The sequence below is a fragment of the Cordyceps javanica genome, chromosome 6 (assembly GCF_051103115.1).
Source record: "Cordyceps javanica chromosome 6, complete sequence".
NCBI classification, from domain to species: Eukaryota; Fungi; Ascomycota; class Sordariomycetes; order Hypocreales; family Cordycipitaceae; genus Cordyceps; species Cordyceps javanica.
The window spans coordinates 2136482-2160302 of NC_139300.1; the positions used below are offsets into that span (position 1 = coordinate 2136482).

Sequence of the window (23821 nt, forward strand, 5' to 3'; positions counted from 1 at the left end):
TTGTGGAAAAGGGTCAGCAGCTGGCATACTGGTAGTTGGCGGCCGTCAATACTGAAGAGGGGGCCATATATTTCCAAACACCAAACGCAGTAGCATCACCACATTGACCGTGGATCACCCAACTGGCGTCATGCACCAACAGCCCATCCCACCATGACCGAGAAGGAACAAAGAAAACCACGCATTCAGAAGCCCTCTGTCACAATCACGCCCGACGCACGCGGGAAAAAAAAATTCTACATACCTTTGAAGAGGGGTTTGACGCAGGCAAAGGTCTACACACCTTGGCACCGGATGCTAAAATCGTCACGGAGAGAGACACGGGCTGCCTATATTCCCAGGGAACCAATCACATCCGGCAGCAGTCTTCCGGAAGTCCACACTGAGACATTGTTCGCTGTCGCTTGCCTTGAGAGGGGGGGTCGTTCCGCTGCCGTCCTGGCCATCTAGCAGGAAAAGGCTGGTGTGGTTGCATTCCAGCACCATCTTCCGGCCTGCGCCTGGAATTCTAGGGTTGACTTCGCCGGCTTCGACTGAGACTCCACGCTGATAGAAGTAGGCCTGGGTTGTTGAAGATGGCTGCATGCGCTATAGTATTGCTACGAAAAATTTCCCTCTTCTATTCCTCTTCGTCCCCTTCTTCTTCTCTTTTTTTTCTTGTCATTGATGCAAACGGATTATCACGGCCCTATTTTTCTTCTTCTTGCCTGTTTGGGTGGCCTCTCTTACACACAACGTCAGGCACCAACAGCTTCGCCTGAGCTCATCTAGCCGTTCGTTGTCCATCCGTCGAAACAGCCCTCGCCGCAACAGTCCACGCCACTCACATCTCAACGAGCGCACAAGAATAATTACAAAGCGCACCAAAAAAAGTCCATTTCAGTACTAGAGAAATTGAGAGAGAAATCGTCCCGCGACAATCGGGAGTAACATCAACTGCTTCTTGCGGAAGAATCTCCACACATCCTCTTCTCAATTAATATCCCGGCCCACTTGGAGCATATACATGCAGGGTTGCCGACGCCGTTGTTACTGAAATCATGGCAGGCAGCTCTATTACCGCTTTCGCAAATGGCGATACCCCAGTAATAAAGGGGCATGAACAACCGCGAAACTGCCGCATGATGGACTTGCAGCACGCCACAGATGCATCCGGTCCTGCCACTTTCTCCCCGCCACAGTCTCCCACTCCCAGCACAGCCGGGTCGCAAAAAAGGAACGACACTGCCACTTACAGCAACCAAGGAAGGCTCTTCACACCCCGGCGCCCGACCTACACCCGCCGAACAAACCTCACAGACTCATCTGAGCCCAGGTCGCTTGTGGACACCCTGAGAGTACCGCGAACTAGACCAGGGTCGCAAGACACTCCAGAGCCCACTCCTAATAGCAACCCTTCTTGGGCTCCTGACATCACTTCAGCCTGGCACGATTCCACGTTGTCACACTACGCGGACCGTCTTCGCAGTATCAGCCAACTTCATTCTCCGACCCTCTACACCACGTTTGCAAGAGCCCGCGGCACACGAGAGTCGTCACCGGCAGCCTCCGTGAGATCGAGGACACCGACTACGCCGGGCTCCTTGACCATTTCCTTTCTCGCCTCCAAAATGGCTGCCCTCACGGCCCTGGCGTCGCCTTCTATCACCGGTAACGGCTGCGGGGATGAACTCATTGACTTGGACATTGAAGCAGCGCTCTTCCCGGAAGGCGCGCCGCTGGAGGACGAGTTTGTGTCGCCAGCGGCGTACAAGAACCTGCAGGCCAACGCTCTCGGACTCCTCCATCGCTTTCAAGCCACCTATCAGAGCCAGACGATTGAGTTTCGCACACTCAAGGCCGAAAGGGAAGCCCTCGAAGACGAAAAGAGCGAAGCAGAGACTCGAGCACGACATGCCAAGCTGCAACTCGACGAGATCGCCAGCAAGGCGACAGAAAGGGCCATCGCCATGCAGACTTATATTGATGAGCTACGGCGTGAAAACAAAGCACTCTTGCAAGGTGCTCATTCGCCTGTGACTATGTCTGAAGACCTTGGTGTCGAGGAAGATCAGGTCAAGACGAGGTGGCGCCGCAGTGACGATACCTACAAGACCGAGCCTGGCTCTGACACGGACGGAGAGAGTGTTGGTAGTGTCAGCGTCTTCTCACGCTCAAGGAGTCCAACCACGGCCACCACTGTTTCCGAGATTGGCTCTTTTGAGCCGCTGTCTCGAGGCCGGATCTCAGTCCCCGGAGCCCCCACACATACCCTTCCACAACAGAGGCCACAACAGATGACAGCCTTTCGAAAGCTTATGAAAGGCATTTCTGGCGAGGCGGATGCGCGAACCTGCAGCAACTGCCACGGCCAGGACGCTAGCATAGCCTGGGATACGGCAGGCCTCATGCGAGACGAGAACCGTGGACTCAAAATGCGAGTTACCGAGCTGGAATCGGCACTTGACAGCGCGTTGGACATAGTGAATGGGCTGGAAATATCAAATTCAGTGTAGCCCTGTTCATATACTGCAACGATTACATATACCAGGCGTTAATTGGGAGATTGGGATACCTTTTGTTTATTAAAATTGGGCTGGAACAAACGACCCTGTGGCCATAACGACGCACCTTTACGATATCACTAAGTAGATTTACTCTGCAATGCATACTTTTCAAGTTGAACTTTGCTAGCCCCTTGAATGTGAATCATTTTCAGCTTTAGCTCCACGAGATGATGCATCTCCTTCTCATGATGGTCTGAGTCTTCATCTACCTAGCCTTTCTCTACCTGGACCATTCATAATAAGGTTAGCAAGTCCTGTCCAACGCTAGGTCAGTCAGATCTCCGCGCGAGTCTCTTCGCAAAATGCGATAAACCGTTGGCGATAGCGAAATTCACATGGTTTTCACGAGATCGTAGCTGACGTTGTTGTGTATTTCCTTTTTCTTTAATCCCGAGGAACCGTAGTTTACATGGGCAGACGCGCATCACAAACGAAAGAAAGATATATGACGTGAGCTCGGCCCCCAAGATGCTCGTTCTTCGAAAGCCCGCGATCACTCCTCTCCTAGAGCGGAAATTTGTATCCCCGCGGGGTGTTGCGTTCCTCTGCAGAACTTTAGGGGACGGTCCTGTGCCGTCCCTGACCAAGATTTTGTACATTTTCCGATGCGAGATCGCTCGTGGCTGATCGCTTTCCCCCCCGCCTCCCAACAAGACTACCGCCCTCGTAGCAATATCCCCGTTCAGTGGTGCGCTTCCTCGCCGTGGTGATGCTCGTCTTGCAGGAAGAAGTGCTCGTATGTGCAGTAGCCGGCGAACAGGACCGTCGCCGTGCCGAGGCCGGGGAGGGTGCCGCGGAAGCGATTCCAGCGGGTGAAGTGGCCCTGAAATCTCCAAGCATCACTATTTCAAGGTTAGAAAAAAAAAGGGACTCATGTTAGCGTGTCCAATCCGCGGTGATTTGGGAAGTTTTGGGCTTGACGGGAGTCCGGTATTCGTCAGGGAGCGGGAGGGGCCTAAACGTACGCTCTCTCCCAAGGATCGTAGCGGGCCTTGCCTGCGGCCTCCTTGAAGGCGCGCATGCTGAAGCCGGTAATGTTGGCTTTGCCGCCCTGGGCCGCCCTCAGTACTCTGTTGCCCATCACAAATCTGTTAGCCACTTGTTTCTTCGGTCCGTGAAAACGTTACGGCATGTCCCCCCGCGGAGGGAGGCGGAAGAAGCCGGTGGTTGTGGGTTCGGAGGTGCCAATTGCACGGTCGGAGAGTCGGTATCGCACCTTGTGGGAAGCATTGTGAGCGATTGGTGAGCGGAATGTCGAGTATGCAGGCCGGCAACGTAGCTGGGGAGCGTGGGATGAATGTAGAGGTAAGCTGGGTTGTTTGTCGCGCGATTGGGCGAACCGGATGAGATGCCGGAACAATATTGTTCCAGATCTGCAACCTAGCTTTGTGCTTGCTTGTGTGCCTTTTTGTGACGGTGCTGCGTAGCACTGGCGCACGGGCCAAGACTCCGATCTTGCGCCTCTGCTGGCAGCTTCTCGAAAACAGTACCTCTTCTGGCTACATCACACATTGCTATCGGCTCAACTTTACGCCAAAGACTTATCCTTCAAAAGCGTTGGGACATCTTACGACTACCGGTTCTTACTCTGGTTTTCAACATACGACAGCCTTCGCGTTGCCGCGCTTACGATTCGTCAGGCTCCTCGACCGGGAATCCTCGACCCGTGCAACGTCCGCGACGCAATATTGTTAGGACAGTATATCTTAGTCCACAAACAATAAAACACGCCCCTGTCTGTGTTGCGCATACTATTCGATATATACGCTGTACAGGGAACACCTCGTGCGCGCCGCCGTCTATAAAACCAGCACGCGTTGTCCACACGGCCCGATGAACCCCAACTACGGGCCGCCGCAACCTCCTCCTTTCAATAACCCCCGTTCTTAGAGACCGCCCTATCCTGCAAGGCACGATCCGTCACGATATCCGTTTGTCGGAAGTTTCGCCTCACAAAACCAACAAACGAACCAGGCTGTGTACACTCCGCTCAACGCCCAATACCCCGTTGCACCGCCGCCTCCGCCACTCGGCCCCAATCCAATATATCAAAACCAGACAAGCCCAAACCAAACACCGCAACGTGTAAACTGTCCGGCTCGACAATTGCCGTCAGTTCATCATCTTCAGCCCGGGATGCCTCCGCAAATTCGGGCGTTTGCCGCCGGCCCAGTCGTCGGCGCGCCGTTCCACCAGCCCAGATTCCCGTCGCATGGGCAACCACAAGGCGGACCGATGGCCAATAACCAATACCTCAACGCAAACAGCCAGATGAATCCTTTTGGGGGCGCAAATGGCAATTTCAACGTGCCCGGCCTCAACGGGGCCGGGGGATTTGCTGACTCCGGTTTTGGCGGTCAAGCGTCGAGAATGGGATTCACACATGGCCCAGCTGGCCTCCAACCGCCCCAACACACGGGGCAGTTACATCACAGCGCCCTCATGGAGCATCCAACGATGAGACCCCAGCAGAATAGAGGGCGTATACGAGAGGTGTGGAAGCACAACCTGCAAGAGGAGATGGCGGTCCTTCGGGACCTTGTGGACAAATATCCTTATATTGCCATGGTACGTAGTTGAGACCTCTGATCCCTCTATCAGTGGATGATATTTGTTAACGAAACTAGGATACCGAATTCCCAGGCGTTGTATCGAGACCAATGGGAAGTTTCCGTGGCAAAAGCGATTACCATTACCAATGTCTGCGAACGAATGTGGATATGCTCAAAGTTATCCAAATCGGCCTGACATTGTTTAACGAAGAAGGCGAGACACCACCCGCCCGACCGGGACCAGAACTCGGGCTTGGCCCTGCGGCGCAGCGAAGCGCCAACCAAGGCCCGTTTCCCTACGCCTGGCAATTTAACTTCAAATTCTCCCTGAAGGAGGACATGTATAATGAGAAATCGATCGAGTCTTTGCAGCAGGCCGGGATCGACTTCAACGCGCTGGAGCGCGATGGCATCGATCCTCGCGAGTTTGCTGCGTTGTTGATTCCATCTGGCCTGGTTTGCTTTGACGAGGTCAAGTGGATTTCCTTTCACGGTGGCTATGACTTTGGCTACCTAACCAAGCTACTGATCTGCACGCCCCTTCCTAACGATGAGAACGACTTTGACCACGAGATGAAGTTGTACTTTCCATCGACATACGATGTGAAACATCTCATGAAGTTTGCCATTCGCTTACACAACTCGGGGATCCTTTCCCCTACGGATTCCGGTAGCACCGAGATTCTGCAAAAGTTTGAGCACAAGTCCGGGCTCGAGAATATTGCAGAGACGCTCAAGATTAAGCGCATTGGCACCGCACACCAGGCCGGCTCCGACTCGTTGCTAACGGGCAAGGTGTTTTTCCAGATGCGCGACCGCATATTTAACGGCGACATCCCCGAGGAGCACGTCGGCAAGGTCTGGGGCCTGGGCATCCCCGACGGCGGCATGATGACTGTGTCCATGATGAACCGCGGCGACGACGGCGGTCCCAACGGCACGCCGCGCACACCGAATACTCACACCGCGCAGCTCTCGACGTCGACGCCCGTGAATAACCAGGCTCCTCCTGGTACCAACGGCGTCGGTCACATGGGACCCATGACACCGGGCGGCGGCGGCGGCATCTTTGGCAGCTTTGCGTTTACCGGTGCTAGTAGATAGACTAGCTGCCACTATCTGTCCTGTATCGTTTTAATTATGGTAGAAGGGGGAGCAGGGGGAATGGGAGGCAGGAAAAAGAAAAGGAAGAGGAAAGTTACTAACGATGGAAGGTTCGTTACTGGGATGCTGCATGCGCACTTTGTTTTTGGATTTGTTTTAGTTGCCTTGAAAACTTGAGGGTTCTTTCTTTCCTTCTTTCTTTCCTTCTCTCTCGCTCTCCTCCTCAGTCCGTGTCTCATCCTTCTCCTTGTCGTGTTTCTTTCCATTACTTTTTTTTCTATACTACGCATCATACGAAAATAATGAAGGTGGCTAGGCATTTGGAACTATGGCGTTTCTCTCGTCCCCTGTTCTTGTTTCTATTTCTGTTCAAAAAGGCAGAAAGAAGAAAGAAAGGACGGGGAGGAGAAGAAAAGAAGGAACAAAGGACGGTTTCAGGACAATGTCAGGACGATGTCGCAGAAAATGGTTCAGGGACCGGGGTTTTGTTGGATCGTTATTGTGCGTGTCACAAAACACAAGAAAAAACGTGGGGTAGGAAGGGGAGTTGGGAGAGAAGAAGGCGGCGTGTCGGCAAGGCGACTTGGCTTGGTTTCTTGTTTCTGTTTCGTTTTTTAAGTCGACTTTGTACAATTATACTATGCGATTTTCTGAATCTCCTACGTGTTTGTTCCATGACGACGACGAGCGAAGTCTTGTAATGGCACGCTTGTGTGAAAAAAAGGTGTTGGTTTATTCATCAAGTTCGTAGTTGAAGCGAAAGGCTTCTTGATTGTTTGAAAAGAAACTAAACTCCGTCCGATAATGCCCCTGATACAACAAAAAACATTTAATCCCAGACGCCGTTTTGTTCATTGTTCACTGTCGCTAAAAGCAGAAGAAGCAAAGGGAAAAGCAAAATAAAGGGCGATGAAGCGAAGCCCTGAATGACACTAGGTGATATATACCCTCTTCAGGCCGTCCGATGCAAAGACATCGCCGGTGAGCACGTCCTTTACGAGATCACCGGGCAGACCGGCCTTTTTGGAATGCTCGTCGAGGCGCTGCCTGCCGTAGACACGGCCGTTGGGGAGAAGGACGAGGTCGTGCTCAACGTGGCTCTTTGTGTGGTGGGCGTAGGGCACGTTGCGGGCGAGGTCGTTGAGCTCGACGGAACAGATGGGGCAGACGCCGTGGCCAATGGTGGATGGCGGCGGCTTGTTGCCGCCGTTCTTATCGGCGGCGGATGAGTGGCAGGCGGGCGTCTTAAGCGCAGAGAGACCTGAGGACAGGGCGAGGTGCAGCAGCGGCGCGGAGGGAAGACCGAGCAGGCTGTTGTGAGCGGTGGTGAAAACGTCGGCGAGCTGGGCCCAGCGCGCGGGCGAGTAGAGGTGTGCGTAGGCGTGGTTGCCACCAGCGCGGCCCGGAGGGAAGGCTAGCAGGCCGCCGGCCTGCTTGACTTCGACGGGATATGTGTACCAGTAAGGGATGAGGTGTTTCTTGGCATGAGCGATGGCCTCGAGAAGTTTGGGCTGGGATTGGGTGCGGATGAGCTCAATGTACTGCTGGAAGCGGAGGAGAAATTCGAGTTTGCTCTGAATTCTTGTTAGCTGTGTGTTTTGTCTTCCCGCAGTGACCCTGATCTGCCCGGCAAGGCAAAGTACAGAGAGGCGGAAAGGGACGGAGAGGGGGGGGGGGGCTGGCAAACGAACCTCCATCTTGCGAAGCTCTTTCTTGTTCTCGGTGCACCAGGCGAGCGCTTCGGCGATGCTGCCGCCAAGGAGGGCCTCACGGATGCGGCTCATGCTCTTAAACGTCTCCACGTCGACGAGGGCCTCCATACCGCGCTCGCGGGCGAGCTGCTCGGCGGTGCCGTTGTAGCCCTGACGTAGTAGATAGTCTGCGAGCAGGCGGTCGAGGCGGCGGCGGCTCCAGGCCTCGTAGCCGACATCCTCGGCGCTGCGCAGGGTGTAGAGCTGGTCGAGGTGGACGATGCGGGCGGCGGCCTGGGTGTGAAGGCGCTCCTCCTCGTGGGCGTGGGCGGCCAGCTTGCGCTTGACGCCGCGCATGCGGCCGAGCATGGCGTCGAGGTTGCGCAGGGCGTCCTGCTGCGTGGCGCGGCCCGAGGCGGCCGCCGTCGCGGCGTCTTTGAGCAGCGTCTTGAGGGCCGTCGTGTCCTTTTCGATGGTGAAGTGGGCGGAGCGGAAGTTTTTGCGTAGGAGCTCATTGGGGAGGCGGAGCAGCGGCTGGTCCTGTAGGGAAGAAAAAAAAAGGACGTGGTTAGTTGAAGAGCAACAGAAACTGGCCGGATATCTCGGTCGAAAGCATTTGGAGATTCGGAATGACGGTGGAGAGAGGGCTTACGAGGAGGAGGTGCTCGCCGTGCTTGAGTGTAGATTGCTCGTGCTCAGCCATTGTTTGCTAGATGAGCTGCCAAGAGGGCCGGGCAGGCGGGAGCATGGAGGGGAGGAATGAGGTATGCTGCAGGATGGATTGGCGATGTGAAGAAAAGACGGCGTTTGGACAAGGTTGGCTCGGGGGTTCGCTGTCGGGCTGGACCCGATGGGGTTGATGGAGGTTGGATTACGTAGGTACCTAAGTAGATAGGTAGGTAGGTAGGCCGGTCGGTACCTAGGTACTACCTTAGCGGCGAGAGTTTCAATGGCGCATGCTACGGAGGTGCCTATAATTAGTAAGTACTAGGTACCTAAGTACTTATCCTACTCACCTGTAAAGGTACTCACCTACTTACCTACTTAAGCAGCGGCCATTTCGTATGCGGACCCCGGTTGGGATGTCAGGTCTGGAAGGGCTCGTGGCAGAAGAGGATGAGTTATCAAAACAAAATACATGGATTGGAAATATGGGTGGTGTGTGTTCCCCCGCCCCTTCTGCATTGAGTAATAATGCTGTTGTGAGCCTGTCACCAGAGGCTTCCTACTGACAGGGGGTAATCGATGGGAGCCAGCTAGTGAGAAGGCAATCGACAGTAGACAAGTAGCGCGGCGGGGTTCGGGATGGGAAAGGAAAAGGCGACAACAGGGCCGGGATTCGAGTTTGTACACTGCCCAGTTGAACTGTGTAACGACAAGAGTTGGTTCAGCTGGTATTGAATGGTAGAGACTATACCGGCTGCCCTTTTTCAGCATGCTATCCTTGGCTGAGATTCATGTCCTGGCAAGCTGTGGCCACTGCCGTAACTAGTATTTGGTTAACCCTGTGGGCACGTAATTGTCACGGTATGTGGAAGTCATGTTGAAAGTGCTGAGTCTCGTTTCGGGGCGGTTGGTGTCGAGGTCGACCATGCACAGACATAAATCCAGTTCTTCTACCACCGTCGCATCACCAGGTCTCAACCATCTCTCTACTGCTTACTCTGAAGCAGGCTTGTTTGCCCCCATCAAACACAAGGGCCCGATTCACACGGCAACATTGATCAATAGTTACTGCGATATATGGGTTCAGCTGAGCCGGAAGGCTTACTAGCGCTCATCCAGTTTGCCCCATTCACACAAGGTCACAGGTGGCGGCACCGAGAGAGAGAAGAAAGAGAGGACAGAGAGAGAAGAGAGAGGCAAGAGGGTATGCTGAGACAGCGCCTCACCGGGGCCACGCACGAGTGGCGGTTGGCTCATGCGTCGACGAGACGGACAGTTTCCAGATGATGCAAGTAACGAGCCTATCTGCGTGATTAGGCTGTAGGTGGCTCAATCGGAAGAAGAAAGAAAAATTTAAATAAAAAGGGCGTCTGGACTGCCGACGGATTACTCGTGCTGGTATCCGACCGTGGAGCTGGCGCAGGCTGCTCGCTGGAGAAGCCTGTTGGGGGCTTTTTGTTTGCTGTTGCTGATGATGGAAATATGTCCAGAGGTGGAAAGCTCGGCCCCCAATTATGGACAATTGTTTCTTTCTTCTTGATCTTGTTTCAACTTTTTTTCGAAATCGACTTTTCTTTGTTCAGGAAGTTTGTCGGTCATTGAAGCAATGTAGTATATATTCATCGCGGGATCGACGCTGGTGTGCTGCTTTGTACCTGCTACTTATGCTGCTTGTTTCTGTTGCGCCTGGTGTGCTGGATTAATTAATTGGCTTGCTGAGTGGACGTGCCGCATAGCTTGCTGTGATTGGCTGGATCGAATCGTCTCCCCAGACATTTCTCCATTCTCTGGTTCATTAGCTCCAGCAGGGAAAAATCTTTTCTGCCTCAGAATCGAGGCCACAGGATCCCACTTGCCCCTCCCATATAATTTCTCCCAAGCCTGCACGTGTTTTGGTCCTCCATCCATCCTCGTGACTTGGTCAACCCCCCCCCCCTCTCCAGCCAGCAGAGTCAGCCTGCCCCAGCCTGCCTGTCCAGTCCAGTCCAGCCGCCTGTCCGCCCGTTTGCTGCGCGCGCCGTCTCTGGTAACTGTGTTGCCTGCAGACAAGAAGCCCCTTTGCAACCAACAAAATCTTGCCATTTTAATCAAAAATCTGGCCATTTTCATCTCAAAAATCATTCGCAACAACCACGCCGACTCGCTTAATTTTTTTCTCTTTTTTTCCAACCCCATATCGTTCTTTACTGTCCCTTCCTGCAGCCCTCTCTCTACGCGCTTACTTACATCCTGCCGCGATATCACGAGATTTGGAACCACGCAAAAACACGTGAGGCAGAACCCGTGATCTCCCCAAGGCCCAAAAAACACATGATCTGGCTGGTAAGTGCATCGTCCGGCACCAAGACGCCCGCCCTTTGATGGTTTTGTCACGATATCCTCGCGATTTTGATGCCGCCAGTGCTGCCATTCTCGCTCCCCGCCTCCCTGTCATTGCCATTGTTGCCCACCCTTTCTGCCCAACAACGCAACAAAGGCCTGCATCGTTCCCCTATTTCGCCCCTCGACTCGTCTCTATTCAGCCCTCCAAGTCTTCGTCGACCTGCAAGTCGCTCACCATGAATCCTCTACCTCTCCTTGACGTTGCTGCGCGGCCTCATTCGCGTCGCGCTGCCTGGTGTCGCGTCGCGCACCCAGGCAAAACACGGCGAAATTTTCGCTTTTGCCTCTTTTCATCGCATCGCCATCGCAAATCCCCCTCACCCTCCTCCACCACCTTCCCCTTAAAAACATGTGCACGAAACAGCTTCACATGGCCGTGATGTATTCATCTGCATCCTAGCTCAATTGTTTCGTCGCTAAAAACGCTGCTGCCGGTTCCCGTCGTCTACACAAATTGAAAACCCCCGCTTCCCCCTCCCTACCTTCTCACATGTTCATCCGTGGTTGCCGTATCTAGATCTCTAACTCTCCTCAGTTGTAGCCACATACACATCGTAAAGCTGGATTATCATCAGGAGGACGCCATGTCCGACCCCCTTGCGGACCACCCAGACCTCACTGCACTGACGGGTTCCCCTGGTCAGAAGCGCAAGCGAGAGCTCGACAGCCCCGGACAGCGTCACAAGCGCATGGCGCCCGCCGCCGCCATGACGGCTGCCGAGACGGCCGCCTATATTGAGAATGCCATCGAGGCCACCAACGTCGCCGCCGCGAACGGGGTCAATGTAGCCGACTTTAACGCCCTTCAACAGGCAACTCATGGTGACCACACTGACCATGCCGGCCAAGACGCTACCACCACAGCGCAGGCCGCCCTCGGCATGTATCCCACACTGCATGTGCCTCCTTCCACTGAGGAGCAGTTTGCTGCTCAGGCCACCGACAATGGCGAGCATTCTCACGACCCAAATGACTTCAATGCAGACCTGACGCACGACATGATGGAACAAGTCACTCATCAGCCCCAGAACGGAGCGCAGCAGCAGCAGCAACAACAGCAGCAGCAGCAGCAGCAGCAACGCCACTACTCTACGTCATCACAAGGAGGCAACCCTAAGCCGCCCGTCGGCTCCGATGAGTGGCACAAGCTGCGCAAGGACAACCACAAAGAGGTTGAGCGCCGTCGTCGTGAGACTATCAATGAGGGCATCAATGAGCTTGCCAAGATTGTCCCGGGCTGCGAGAAGAACAAGGGATCCATCCTGCAGCGCGCCGTCAGCTTCATCTCGCAACTTAAGGAGAATGAGCAGCAAAACATTGAAAAGTGGACGCTCGAGAAGTTGCTTACGGAGCAAGCCATCACGGAGCTAAGCCAGTCCAATGACAAGCTCAAGCAGGAGTGCGAGCGTCTGTATCGTGAGCTCGAGACGTGGAAGCGCGTCGCTCAGAACGCTGGTCTCGAGCCACCGCAGCCCAAAGAGGAGCCCAGCGGGACGGCTTAGGAAACCGAGTCTATGCTGATGACTCGGTTTGCCGAGGCTTTTACTGCACAGGCATCTTGTTGATCTTGATTTGTTCTTCTAGTCTCTGACTCTCTCGCAGTCACTTCCCTCGTGCCTTTTACAGAACCACAACACCCAATAATGAGTGTACTCTCCAGCAAACGTGGCGTTGTGCGAAATGGCTTTTCTTTTCCTGCTTGTATTTCGAAGATGGGAGCTCGGCGTTTGGTACTTGGATCAATGCTGTATTTATTGGTGACCTTTTGCTTCGGATTCTTCTTGGGATCATGGTTCAGACCTGAATGCATGCCTAGTTTTGACTTGGCCTTCTCGACAGGATCAGTGCCCACCCTGTTCTACAGTGTACACTTGGCTTGTTCTTTTGTACAGGCCAACATTTATACATGTTCTATTTCTTCGCACAAGTCCAATGTCTGCAAATTCGACGTGATGTCTAGATCCACGCATGTGAGCCTAGAACGCAGATCTCAGTAGAGGATGCCGTCTTGCTTGAAACTGCCAACACCTTTTGCGACCAACGGAGCGGAAAATGCTGGCCCAATCGCAAGCATACCATGAAGCCAACCTCTATGTTCAGTTTTTTTTGTTTTCTTTTGCCGCTTCCAACCGCGTCGATGCGTGTAGCCATACCACGACGTCTTTTGGTCCGGCCCTCCTTCAAGGCAACCCTGTCTCTCTCTTGTTCTTCTCTGCCATTTGCCGAAACGAGAAACGAGAAAGCGAGAGACTTGGCAAAATGCTGAGCAAACAGTTCGAGGGGCCTCTTGCGTCAAGTGACGGAAGGGATGACTGGTAACGTTGCATAGTGACAAATATCTCTTTGTCTCTGTCTCTGTCTCTCTGTCTCTCTTCTCGGCCTTATTCATTCATTTATTCATTTATTTATTCGTTTATTCGTTTATTCGTTTATTTATTCTTTTTTATCAGTTTATTCATTTTTGATCCTTTTTTTTTTCTTGCTTTTCGTTCCGCTTGCGTGCTGTTCCTCGAGTCAAGGCAAAACATTAGTCTTGAGGACTCAAAAGCAGCAAGGACCCTTGCACACACACACAGCATCCGACCCGCCCAATGACTTCTTCTTCTGTTGCTTCTTGGCGTACGGATTATACCTGGACTGGGTAGAAAAGGTTCGGGAAGCCATAAAAGGGGAGGTGTATGCCTATATAAGGTTTGCAATTGCATATGACCCCCCCTCCCCCCTCCGCCGCCGCCGCCCCTTGTCCCTGTCATCCAAGGCTGACTGCCAGGGAAGGGTGGGAGGGCTGGGTCCAAAGAGAAACAATCGCCATCTCTGGAACGATCTGGATGAGGGGCGGAGGGGAGAGGGGAGGGCCAGGCAGACGGATAAGTATTAGCATGTCGACAGCCAAGCCTGTCTTGTGTGATGGTCCAGGTGGAGGAGGGAGGGGTGTGGTGTTGTTGGAACTCCGGTCTTGGGCAGCGAATTCTCTTGATTTTTTTATTACTACTTCGTATTATTCGTGATATTGGTGTGGTGATTTCTTTCCATGTTTCAAACTACATGCAGGGCTCCTTTTCAAGACGAGTCTTGAGTCTTGGCCTCTTCCGGCCTTTCTTTTTTTTTCCCTTGTTTTATCTGATTTGATTTGATTTCATTTTTCCTGGTCCTCTTTTCTTCTTGAAACAGGAAAAACAAAAGTAGACGACGGGGTATCCCGTCACGGGAGCATTTCACGATCTAAGAAAGAGGCTTTGACCACCCGCCCGCCTTGACGAGGATGAAGAAGGGAGGAGCGGAGCGGAACCTGTCCGTCTTTCGTCTAGTTGCCCTTTTTCACAAGCCAACAATGGTTTTCCTTCTGCTTCTTCTTCTTCTTCCTCTTCCTCTTCTTTTTTTGGTCTCTTCCTCGTGTGCTTTCTTCTCGATTTTTCATTGTCAGCATCCCGGTCAGTTCTGCAGAAAGCGCCGGGGTCTTTCTCTGGCATGGGGGGGAGGAGATGGACGTGAAAGCCAAGTCCTGGCCAACAGGAAATCTCTCCTTGATTACTCTGTCGTTTCCTTTTATTCATTTTAAAGTTTATGCTTGCATAATCTCAAGACACACACCCCTCCCCATTCCCCCCTTGTTTCTGTCCCGCACTACTTAGTATAGATTTTTTTTTGTCTTCTTCATCTTTCTCGGGGACCTTCTCTCGGGCTCCATTTCGAGAAAACTCACGTCAGGCGCGCCGCTATTTGCGAGCCGCTAATCAGTACAAAAACAAAACTGAGCAGGATATTTATTACGTTCTGGGAATAGTTGCCTCAAAGAGAAAAAAAAAGGAGAGTGGAGTGAGGCAATGGTTGAGCAGGATTGCGAGAGACCAACAAGCCACCCCTCCCCCCGCGCCTCTCCAAAAAAGAAAACAAAAGAAAAGGAGAATCAAAGAAAGAAAAAAGTCAATCGCCGATTATTTTCACTCTCTACTGCCGATGCCCGTGAACCGAACCGACCAAACCTCGTTCCTGCACGAAAAAAAAGACGTTGAAAGTCGTACGGAAAATAAAAAGCCGGTAAAGTTTAAAGAGAGTTTTGCAATTTTTTTTCTTTTTCGCTTCTAGTTTTCCCTGTAGAGATGAGTTGCAGCAGATGGCAAGATGGATGACAGATTTTGACAGCCTTGCCAACGAGACAGACAGACACACACACACACACACACAAAGGAATAAAAAAGAAATTGCGTTTCCCAAGTCGTCTCTTTTTTCAACTTCTTCTTCTTTCTCCCTCTTCCTCCCAAAATTAGCCGGACTCTGAGCTCGGATCAGGCTGCTGCCGAAAGAGATAACTGACAGATTATGGAGAAGCTACGCTTGGTTCTGCTTTTATTGCCATTATTTAGTTACTATTTTTGTTCATTTGCTTCAACTGAGTAATATATCCGTCGTAGGCTGGGGGAGGTAGCGAGAGGGACCTGAAAGAGAAGGGGGGGTGCGCGGTATCAAGCGGGGATCTCCCAAACTTTGTCATATTTTGTTCCTCCTCTTTGAGATTTTATCAGATCTCTCTTTTTTTCTCTTTCCCTGTCTGGCTCTCTGTTGCCTTTCCAGCTCAGTCTCGGCTCCATGATCCTCCCGTTTACCCCCGCGCTTCCCAGTTTTCCTTCCTTTTTTCTTTCGCTTTTTAGAATCAACTTCCGCTCCAAGATCCCCTCCCCCCATTCCCCCATCCTCTCCCAGATCCTGCGGGCAGGATCTCGAAAATGAGGATCCTCCAAGGGCCCGGCTGCAGGTATTGGTGGAGTTGGGCCTTGTCTTGCCCCCTTCCAAAGGCCCCTTTGTCCTCTTCGTATATTGATTAGTGATATCGATCATGTCCCGATATATTCCATTCTTGTGTATTTTTTTCTTTCTTTCTTGTTTCGTTGAATCGGAACCTAGAACATTTGGTCCTTGGCACCCAATATACCCCCCCCCCCCTCTCTTCGTGACGACACACCCCCGGGAGACCGTGTCATAGGACAGCGCCAACCCCCCCTCTCCCCGCCCTGCTATACTTGTATTGCCAAATACACAAATGCCATTTCAAGTCTCATTGGCGAAAAAGGAATTGCGCACATGTCTGGTTCATGACAAGTGCCTCGTTAGCGTCTTGGCTGCCTGCTCAGCGGCGCCAACTATTGTTTTGCAATAGTAGACATTAGTCGTCGTCGTCGTCCTTGTGCCGTCGGAACCGGGCAATCCCACACGAGGAGGCGGACATTTGCCGTACTGGGAAAGGGAGGGGGGGGGGGGGGGCTTTTCCAGAATTCATGAAGAGCAGACATAAACGAAGCCGCTTAGTCGGTGAGTGAATAGAAGACATGCCGAGTAAAAGGACTTGTTCAACGTACGTGGGTTCTTGTAAGCATCGGGTTGGCGACCACGTGCGTAAACAACAATGCGGCAGAAGCAAATCAGTTCAACTACTACTATTAGGCAAGTGACCATCAACCCAAACAGGACCGGTAGCGGTACCCTTGCTTGTTTGTTCTCGTGCCGGCATCAGTCTGAAAAGCACGAGAACTTGCTTCGGGGATTCAATGCAAAGACAGCCCCCAAGACTACTTCAGTAGAGAAGGGACAAGGATGCCGATTCTCAGGTGCCACAGTGCATCTGTAAAGTGTAGAGTGATTCATGCACCGTAATTTTACTTAGCGAGGTGTGTTGGGTGACCAAAACGTCTCGCACCATCTTGGCACTATGCACTGATGCAGCCGCCCAACCCACAGGCTGGCTGGCTGGCTGGCTGGCTGGCTGCCTTCTTTTTTTTTTTCTAGTTATTGATTTTTGTCTTGTTCATTGTTTCTCTTGGGCCCCCTTGCCGCAATCTGCAGCTCTTCATCATCATCTTGCAACAACGTTTCCATCTTCTGTCTGTCCCAAGCCACTCCTCAGCCAACCGGAGTCCCTCCCCTCTCGGAGATTGGCCCGTGCGCTACCGCCGTCCCGAGTCACGGCCACCAACAGCCGCCGCCGCCGTCGCCGTCGCCGTCGCCGTCGCCGCTAGATGTCCGGACGCGCCAACGACGGGTGACCCCGCAAAGGCATATATAGATAGGTATACCTTTTCTAGTTGCGCCCGCTCGTCTGGTCGCGCCGCCTTTATGCAAATCCCTAGCAGCGATGGTGACGGAGATGGCCCAAACTCTATCTTTTCGTTTTTATTTTTTTTTTTTGTTTTCCGTCTTTTTTTTGACAGCTGCAGCTGTACATGTCAATTCAACGTCTCTGGTGGAGCATTCGTTTCTTCTTCTACTTCTTCTTTTTTGTGGTACTGTTGGGACACTGTCGGCACGGAGCCGAGCCATGTGGGAAAAAAAGGTGTCAGGGATGTGTCTTGCCAAGACCGTGTAGGCACTGGTGAGATGCAAGTCTGATTTCTGGCTGTTGTCTCGTACCTGAAAGATGGAATGAACCCAGGACGTTTGACCAACAATCCCAAACTGCAGTAACTACCAGACACCAGAGTAGCCATGCCAAGAACCTCAAAGCAGTCGACAGCGGCCCCTGCGCTGCGACCACGTAGTTTTGGCCCAGGAGACGGCCATGAACGCGGGTTCCACGCCCATCTTGACGACTTGAATATCCCCCTCCCCCTTCCACCCCCTCAAATCTGTTGTGGCATACCCAGGCCGTTCAGCCACAATGTGAAGAAACACTCCAAAGCTTGCGTACTGTTCATTTACATCAGTCCCTCCGTCCCCCATCAACCTTGAGAGGGCCGAGCGACACAGCTCCACGCCTAAAAGGGCCAAACGACTCTCGGAGAAAAAAAAAATGGCGCAAAACCATCGCTGTCTTACGAGAAGAGCGGAGAGGGACTGAGGAGGTTGTCGGCCTTGGGCCGCAAGACAAATAAATAGTAGTAGGGAGGGGTGTGTATCGAATACCCTCTATACGAAGACGCTGCAAATTCTTCAAGAGGTTGTTGTGGGGATTGGGATTGAACTATCTTTTGGTCCCCGACAAAAAGAAATGGATGGGACGGCTGGCGGCGGCCAGCAATCTTCACCCACACATCTCCCCTCCCCCCAAGAGTACTATGAGAAACAGGGACAGGGCACTTCAACATCCCCGGGAAAACGTCAGAAACCCGCACATCACGCTCTGTCTTTAATAAGTGATATCCATTCTATTCCGCAAAACACGTGCTGCAGCAGGCTGCTGGGCATCCCGTGTCCGGCTGTCCCTTTCAGTTTCAGGTCCGTCCCCCGATTTTGCAGTAACAGAGACATACACCGTGTCTAGGCAAAATGATTACAAGCAACGCCATTGATTCATCTTTCGCTGACTTCACATGGCTCTTAAAGACGTGTTTACACGCACACAAATAGCGTTGTTCAGTTGAAATGTGGCAATAAAAATTTCATCCAATGCAAATCGTTGATATATCATTAACGGGACATAAAAATATTCGTTATATGAGCAGCAAAAGAAAAAAAAAACACCAAAAACCCACGGCTTTCTCCATGTATTAGCCAAAATATGACGCAAATCTGCTCCCAACAGAGAGAACAATAAAGAGCTGCACACACCACAATAAGCTCAGGTCATTGTCCATCACATCCAACTTGGCAGGTCCCACTGGAGACGGCGTCGCCTCAATGTGTCGCCGAGTAACTCTCACTGGTAGACAAGATGGTATCACAAGAAGAATAGAAACATCTCAAACAATGCTGAAAGGGCAACCCTGATCGCTTCCCCAAGTGCTTCTCCATGAATAAAAAATGGGGCCATGTAAAGGTAAGAAAACGCCCTGCAAAATGCTTTTGTCAAAGTGAACAATGGCCTTTACGTGTACATGAGCAAAGGCGCGACTGCTCGACATGTTAAACTTGGCGCGTGAGCCAGAGAAAACAACGGGTGGATATCAGCCAGAATATAGTTCGGCTAAAAAGAAACATGATTTTGTAGCGCCCGCATTTAAATCAAACAAGAAAGATATGCTCCGTGTTGGTTTGTCAACGTCGCACTATCTCACCGCTGACAGAAGGGGAAAGAAAGAAAAAAGGCCAATGACGAGCGATTGTGACCGTACACTAGTGAAAATCGTGATTCTCTTCAATGCATGGCAGGTCTGTTGGCATTGTCCACTACCTGTGGCATCATTCCGCGGCCGTCACTAGTCACGTAGTTGTAACCAGTGGTCTGTGCGACGTTGCCCTGGGACATCTCGTCCGCTCGAAACATGCCAGGTTGGCCGGCACTGTAGCCTGGCCGTGGGGCTTCCTCAAATGACGCCGTCATAAACGACTGGCTCGGGTCCATGGGCACGCCAGGCGACACGAATGGCCCCGCTTCCATATTGGGTTGCTGTGCTGCGTATGCGTACATGGGCGATCCGTTCGTCCCATTGGAGCTTGCCTGCCATTGTTGCGAGTACATTGTGCCGCCAGGGCTGGGAAAGTCACTAAAGACGGACGGTCGGCGACTGACATCATGCGGGCTGGGCACAAGGTCCAGAGTGAGGTTAGAACCTGTTGCGGAAACACCTGCCTGACCATGGACCTGAATAGGTCCATTGTCAACGTAGCTGTGCTGTTGGGCTATGTCGTTCATCATTGGGGGCTGGAATTGCGAGCCACGCATCGGAAGGTCGCCGATAAATGCGTCTCCAGGTCCTGGTAGGCTAGACAAGGCAGCAGCATCTGTGCGTATTGAAGGCCGCATCGTACTTCCCATTGTGGTGCTTGGTTTCGCAGGTGGTTCAACATCTTCATCCTCCTTGTTAAAAGATCCGGTCTCGTCGTTCTCGGAAATGTAATTTTCTGGCACCTTGTCCTCCGACATCACATAAATCTCGGTGGAGCCGTCGATGTCGCCCAGCTTGTAGCGTTCCTCTTGTCGAGCCACTTTGAAAATCTCGGTCAGAAAAGGCTTCTTGCGGGCGTTTGCATCATTGTCCATGAAAAATGATGATAGAGCCTCCGCAGTGGTCTCCTCCAGCTTAGTCACATTAAGACCCAGCTTTCGGATATCGGGATGCTGTTTTCCATTAGGCTCCAAGACAAGACGGAGAATGTGTGCAAGTAGATGGACGCGTTCTGGCAGAGTTAGCCTAGTATACACCGTTGCCCCGGCCAGCGCAAATCGTACCTCGCTTGTACAGGTGATCCGGTTCCTTGTGGCGAACCTTGTCATCCTTTGTCGGGCCCCATGGTTTCGGCCACCAGTCCGGCGCCTTTTCGTCGCTCCCAGTGTATGGGTGAGTAGATTGCTTCTTAGGTTCGACAGCCTTGACCCAGGCTTTTGCGATGAGCTTGCAAGCTGTTTGCTGGCAATTTTTGAATCTTTGCTCATAGAACCCCCAAACAGCGTCTGAGTCACCAACCCTGATACCACGCCTTGAAGATACAGTCATTTGCGTGTCTTCATCTTCGTTGAGCGGGTTACGTGGTCTGGGTCGCTTGCGGCCAGATCGAGCAGGACTACCCCAATCAGCCAAAGCTGAGCTTCTGCGACGGTCTCCTGGCCGGCTTCGGTTGAAAATGTGCCGATTGAAGGCAGGCTCATCTGGGTTGAATGAGTCGTCTAGCATGAGATCGGCACCTGATAGAGGTTAGTTAGCGGTGTTTCTAATGGCGCAAGGCTGCGAGTGGCTTGCCAGCTTCTAATCTGCTCATGACTTGTTGAAACTTGTCTGCGTCAAAGAATTGAGCAATGACATTGCCAGGCAATTTTTGACCTCCACTAATAAAGGTGCATGGAGTTCCATCATCCGCCGAGGCTGCAACAAAGTACCGTCTTATGGGTACGCCGAGTTGTCTCCGGAGGGCCTCATCGAGTTCCTATCGATTTCTTCTCAGCAGGGTAGAGAGGGGAAAGTCATGTAACGAGGTAGCTTACCATTGGCTCATGACGACGTGCAGTGTCATTGGCAACCGCAAAGCGACTATTCTGGTTACTTGTTTGGTACCGCTCCTGGTGAAAGCCATTTTGTGTCTGCATGCCATGGTTGTAGCGATCAGCGGAGAAGGAGTTGTGTCGTTCGGGTTGTTGTTCTTGGGAAAAACATGAGTGAGAAAATGATTGGTGACGAGGGAACGAGTCCCGAGGCCAGTCTTGAACCATGACGAATCCTGGAACTCGGGAACCGGAAATGTTGCAATATCGGGAGTCGTGCGAGGGTTGTCGAAGAATGAATGCAGTAAAATGGTTTTTATATATCCGTAGTTAATTGCCGTGGGACAAGGCTACGGCATATCGAGGCTTACGCCCTATGCTTTTGCTGCCAAGATGGCCAATCTATTGGCTGGTGTGGTGGCGTCTGAAGTTGACAGAATTGCTGATTCGGCGAATGATACGATGGCCGCCACAGAGTCAAATCCAGTACTGGTAGTCACTAGAAGTATGTATCAGAGCCGCCACTGACAGAGTACGCTGGCACTGCAATTCTGTGTAGGTCGGCGGACGAATTAGTAAGGCGATGAATGCAAGGGTTGTCGTTGATGGCGATAATGTGCTAGACTGTAGTGCAAAGGTGGTGTAGATCTGTGGTGTATAAGAATGGCGGAGATGGGAGCAGTTGGTGTGAGAGGCACAAGAGTCATAGATATAGTGTCAAGTTGGAATGGGGGGGGAGGATGGGAGAGGCAAGTCCTGGAAGGCGAGACAGCGCAAGCACTAGAGTGTCGAGGTCGCACTTGTAGGCAAGGCGCAGGACGAGATTGGTGCAGGCGCTCGACAATAGGTACCACTGAAGCAGAGGTGCACAGCAGCGTGGTGTGGTGGTACTTGTAGGCCGGTCTGGGGACCAGCAGCGAGATGTCTCGCCCTGGTGCGGCGCGGCGCGGCAGGATGGACTGGTGGTGAAGCAGGTTGGCTCTTCTGAGGAGGGGGGTGGGCGGGAGAGAAGGGGGCGTGTGGTAATAGAAAGGTGGTGGCGGTAGTGGGAGAAGTAGTGCCTACTTACATTGTAGAGAATGTGAATGTGGTGTCTTGAAAGACAAAACCGAGATGCGGCGAGAGCGGGAGAGACGCGAGGGAGGAGACAAGCCAAGATTCCGGGGTCGATATGTGGCAACTGCGGCGGGGAGGTGAGTGCGATAGCAAAAGGAGGCACTCGAGTGATGAACTAGGACAAGGGCGATGTCGAGACAAACATGCGGCTGAGCCAAATATATGGCGGTCGGGGCAGGATTTACAGATGAAAGGGCGGAGAAGTAACTGTACGGGGTTGCTGGTGAAGTGTCAAAGCGGCGCAGGACGGTAGCGATCTGGAAGCGATTGACAGCGAGCGGTAAACAGGTCGCAGGAGCAAGAGGCCGTAGGAAGCGCAGCTGTCTTGAAAGCAAAAGGAGCAGAGGCGTGGTAGCGAGGAGGCCAGTCGAGAGGACGAGGGAGATTGAAGAAGGTAGAGGGCCGGATAGTGGCCGATCGGAAGAGGATGCAGCGCGGAGTAACAGCGCAACGAGATGGACGGTACGACGGATGAACAAAGCAGTTTGAAGGGGGGGGGGGGGTTGTTTTGGCAGCGGTGCAGGCGCAAGCAGGCCAGGAAGCGCAAGACGGAGCCGCACTGTACTATTGCCCAGAAGAGCAATGGGCTGAGAAACAGCGGTAGCAGGACAGGGAATATGAACGACCGATGTGGTAGTAATGAAGGGGGGCGGGGGACGGTTGACGGATGCTGGTGCTGGTGATGTGTGCTGGTGCTAAAGAGCGGGCTGCGTGGCTCAGAATAGCTCAGGAAGCGATGCAACAACGAGGCAGCATGACAAGACACCCGGGCAGGCAGGGTGAGACCAGCTGGAGAGCAAAAGTACTCAGTAGGGGCGAGGGCGGCGCGCAAGAGTCGTCGTAGGACATGAGCAGCAAGCAGCAAGCGGCAAGCAAGCAGCAAGCAAGCAGCAGGCAGCAGCAAAAAGCAGGCGCGTCGCGGTTCGGTATTTGGTAGCTGGTTAGTTCTGACACTCGGCGAAGAGGGCAGAGAGACAGACACGGCTGGCGGCGCAAAGGGAACGGAGCACAGTCGGGAGAATATGTACTGCCATCTCGTTAGCCAGCAAAGCCAAGCAAAGACTAGCCTGGTGGTGAAAAGAAGCCAAGTGGGCGACGGGTACGGGACGGATGGGATAGCGGCCAATCGCTCAATCAACGACTAGTATGATGGGGGTGTTTGGTTTTTTTTTCTTCTTCTTCCTTTTCTTCCCTACGTTTTAATTATCCTTTTTTTTTGCAACGGACTGGGGAGGGGCCAGGATAGCGAGAAGGGGGGCGTGGGGAGGGGGAGTCGGTAGAAAGGCAAGCTATAGTTACCTGGGCGGTCGCACTTGGTGATGGTGGTCGCAGTATAGTCCCACTGCTCCACGCGAGCGGCCAACGCCACGACACGACAACGGGCGAGCGACAGGTGAGGGACCAAGCCCAGCGAGATAGATTAGACCCAAGCGAGAAGGAAAACGAGTGAGGTCAACGAGGCTCGCCAGGGTTTTGTTGGACTATCAGTAGCTCCGACGAGGCGTCGAGGATGAAGCTGGGCGGCGTAGCGGCGTTGCGGCGTTGATGGGATACAGGGATCAGCCGACCCTGTCTCGAGCATTATCGGGTGGCAGAGCTAACTACCAAATGGTTAGTAGCAGTAGTTAGTTTGCGTGGTGGGGAGCACAAGGACGGCGAGGCGCAAGGAGACACGGCACATCATCATGGGTCAGTCAAGTTCGTTTCTGTGGTGTTTGCTGGTGTTGCAGGTTGGAGGTTGCAAAGGTAGTGGTGTGTCGGGAGGGGAGGGCAGGAGGGGAAGAGGGAGAGGGGAGGGGGGGGATGGGCGGACGGGATAGAAGGAGGGGGGTGCGGCTATGCAGGTGGTATGGGTGGATGATGGTTGCTGATGATGATGTTGGTGATGTTGGATGCATGGTGGCACCACGAGTCTCT

General features: G+C 52.8%; 6 protein-coding genes across 6 annotated transcripts; 3 read left to right on the plus strand and 3 right to left on the minus strand.

The window, feature by feature from the left end:
- Positions 1–1040: 1040 nt before the first annotated feature.
- Positions 1041–2495, plus strand: V2A60_009087 (uncharacterized protein; the record flags this gene model as incomplete). The annotated part of the gene is made up of 1 exon (XM_083260355.1): positions 1041–2495. The coding sequence occupies one exon, from the start codon at positions 1041–1043 to the stop codon at positions 2493–2495; it is 1455 nt and encodes a 484-aa protein (XP_083116481.1).
- A 733-nt stretch (positions 2496–3228) lies between these two features.
- On the minus strand, positions 3229–3627 carry V2A60_009088 (NADH-ubiquinone oxidoreductase B12 subunit family-domain-containing protein; the record flags this gene model as incomplete). The annotated part of the gene is made up of 2 exons (XM_083260356.1): positions 3229–3388; positions 3512–3627. The coding sequence occupies 2 exons, from the start codon at positions 3625–3627 to the stop codon at positions 3229–3231; spliced, it is 276 nt and encodes a 91-aa protein (XP_083116482.1).
- Positions 3628–4682: 1055 nt separating this feature from the next.
- Positions 4683–6202, plus strand: V2A60_009089 (CCR4-NOT core DEDD family RNase subunit POP2; the record flags this gene model as incomplete). Its single annotated transcript, XM_083260357.1, has 2 exons — positions 4683–5114; positions 5174–6202. 2 exons carry the CDS (start codon positions 4683–4685, stop codon positions 6200–6202), a joined length of 1461 nt encoding a protein of 486 aa, XP_083116483.1.
- Positions 6203–7134: 932 nt separating this feature from the next.
- V2A60_009090 (glucose-induced degradation complex subunit FYV10) lies at positions 7135–8596 on the minus strand (the record flags this gene model as incomplete). The annotated part of the gene is made up of 3 exons (XM_083260358.1): positions 7135–7776; positions 7894–8433; positions 8546–8596. The coding sequence occupies 3 exons, from the start codon at positions 8594–8596 to the stop codon at positions 7135–7137; spliced, it is 1233 nt and encodes a 410-aa protein (XP_083116484.1).
- A 2929-nt stretch (positions 8597–11525) lies between these two features.
- On the plus strand, positions 11526–12443 carry V2A60_009091 (basic helix-loop-helix domain-containing protein; the record flags this gene model as incomplete). The annotated part of the gene is made up of 1 exon (XM_083260359.1): positions 11526–12443. The coding sequence occupies one exon, from the start codon at positions 11526–11528 to the stop codon at positions 12441–12443; it is 918 nt and encodes a 305-aa protein (XP_083116485.1).
- A 6563-nt stretch (positions 12444–19006) lies between these two features.
- Positions 19007–20794, minus strand: V2A60_009092 (DUF2841 domain-containing protein; the record flags this gene model as incomplete). Its single annotated transcript, XM_083260360.1, has 4 exons — positions 19007–19989; positions 20042–20494; positions 20550–20733; positions 20792–20794. 4 exons carry the CDS (start codon positions 20792–20794, stop codon positions 19007–19009), a joined length of 1623 nt encoding a protein of 540 aa, XP_083116486.1.
- Between the last annotated feature and the right edge of the window lie 3027 nt (positions 20795–23821).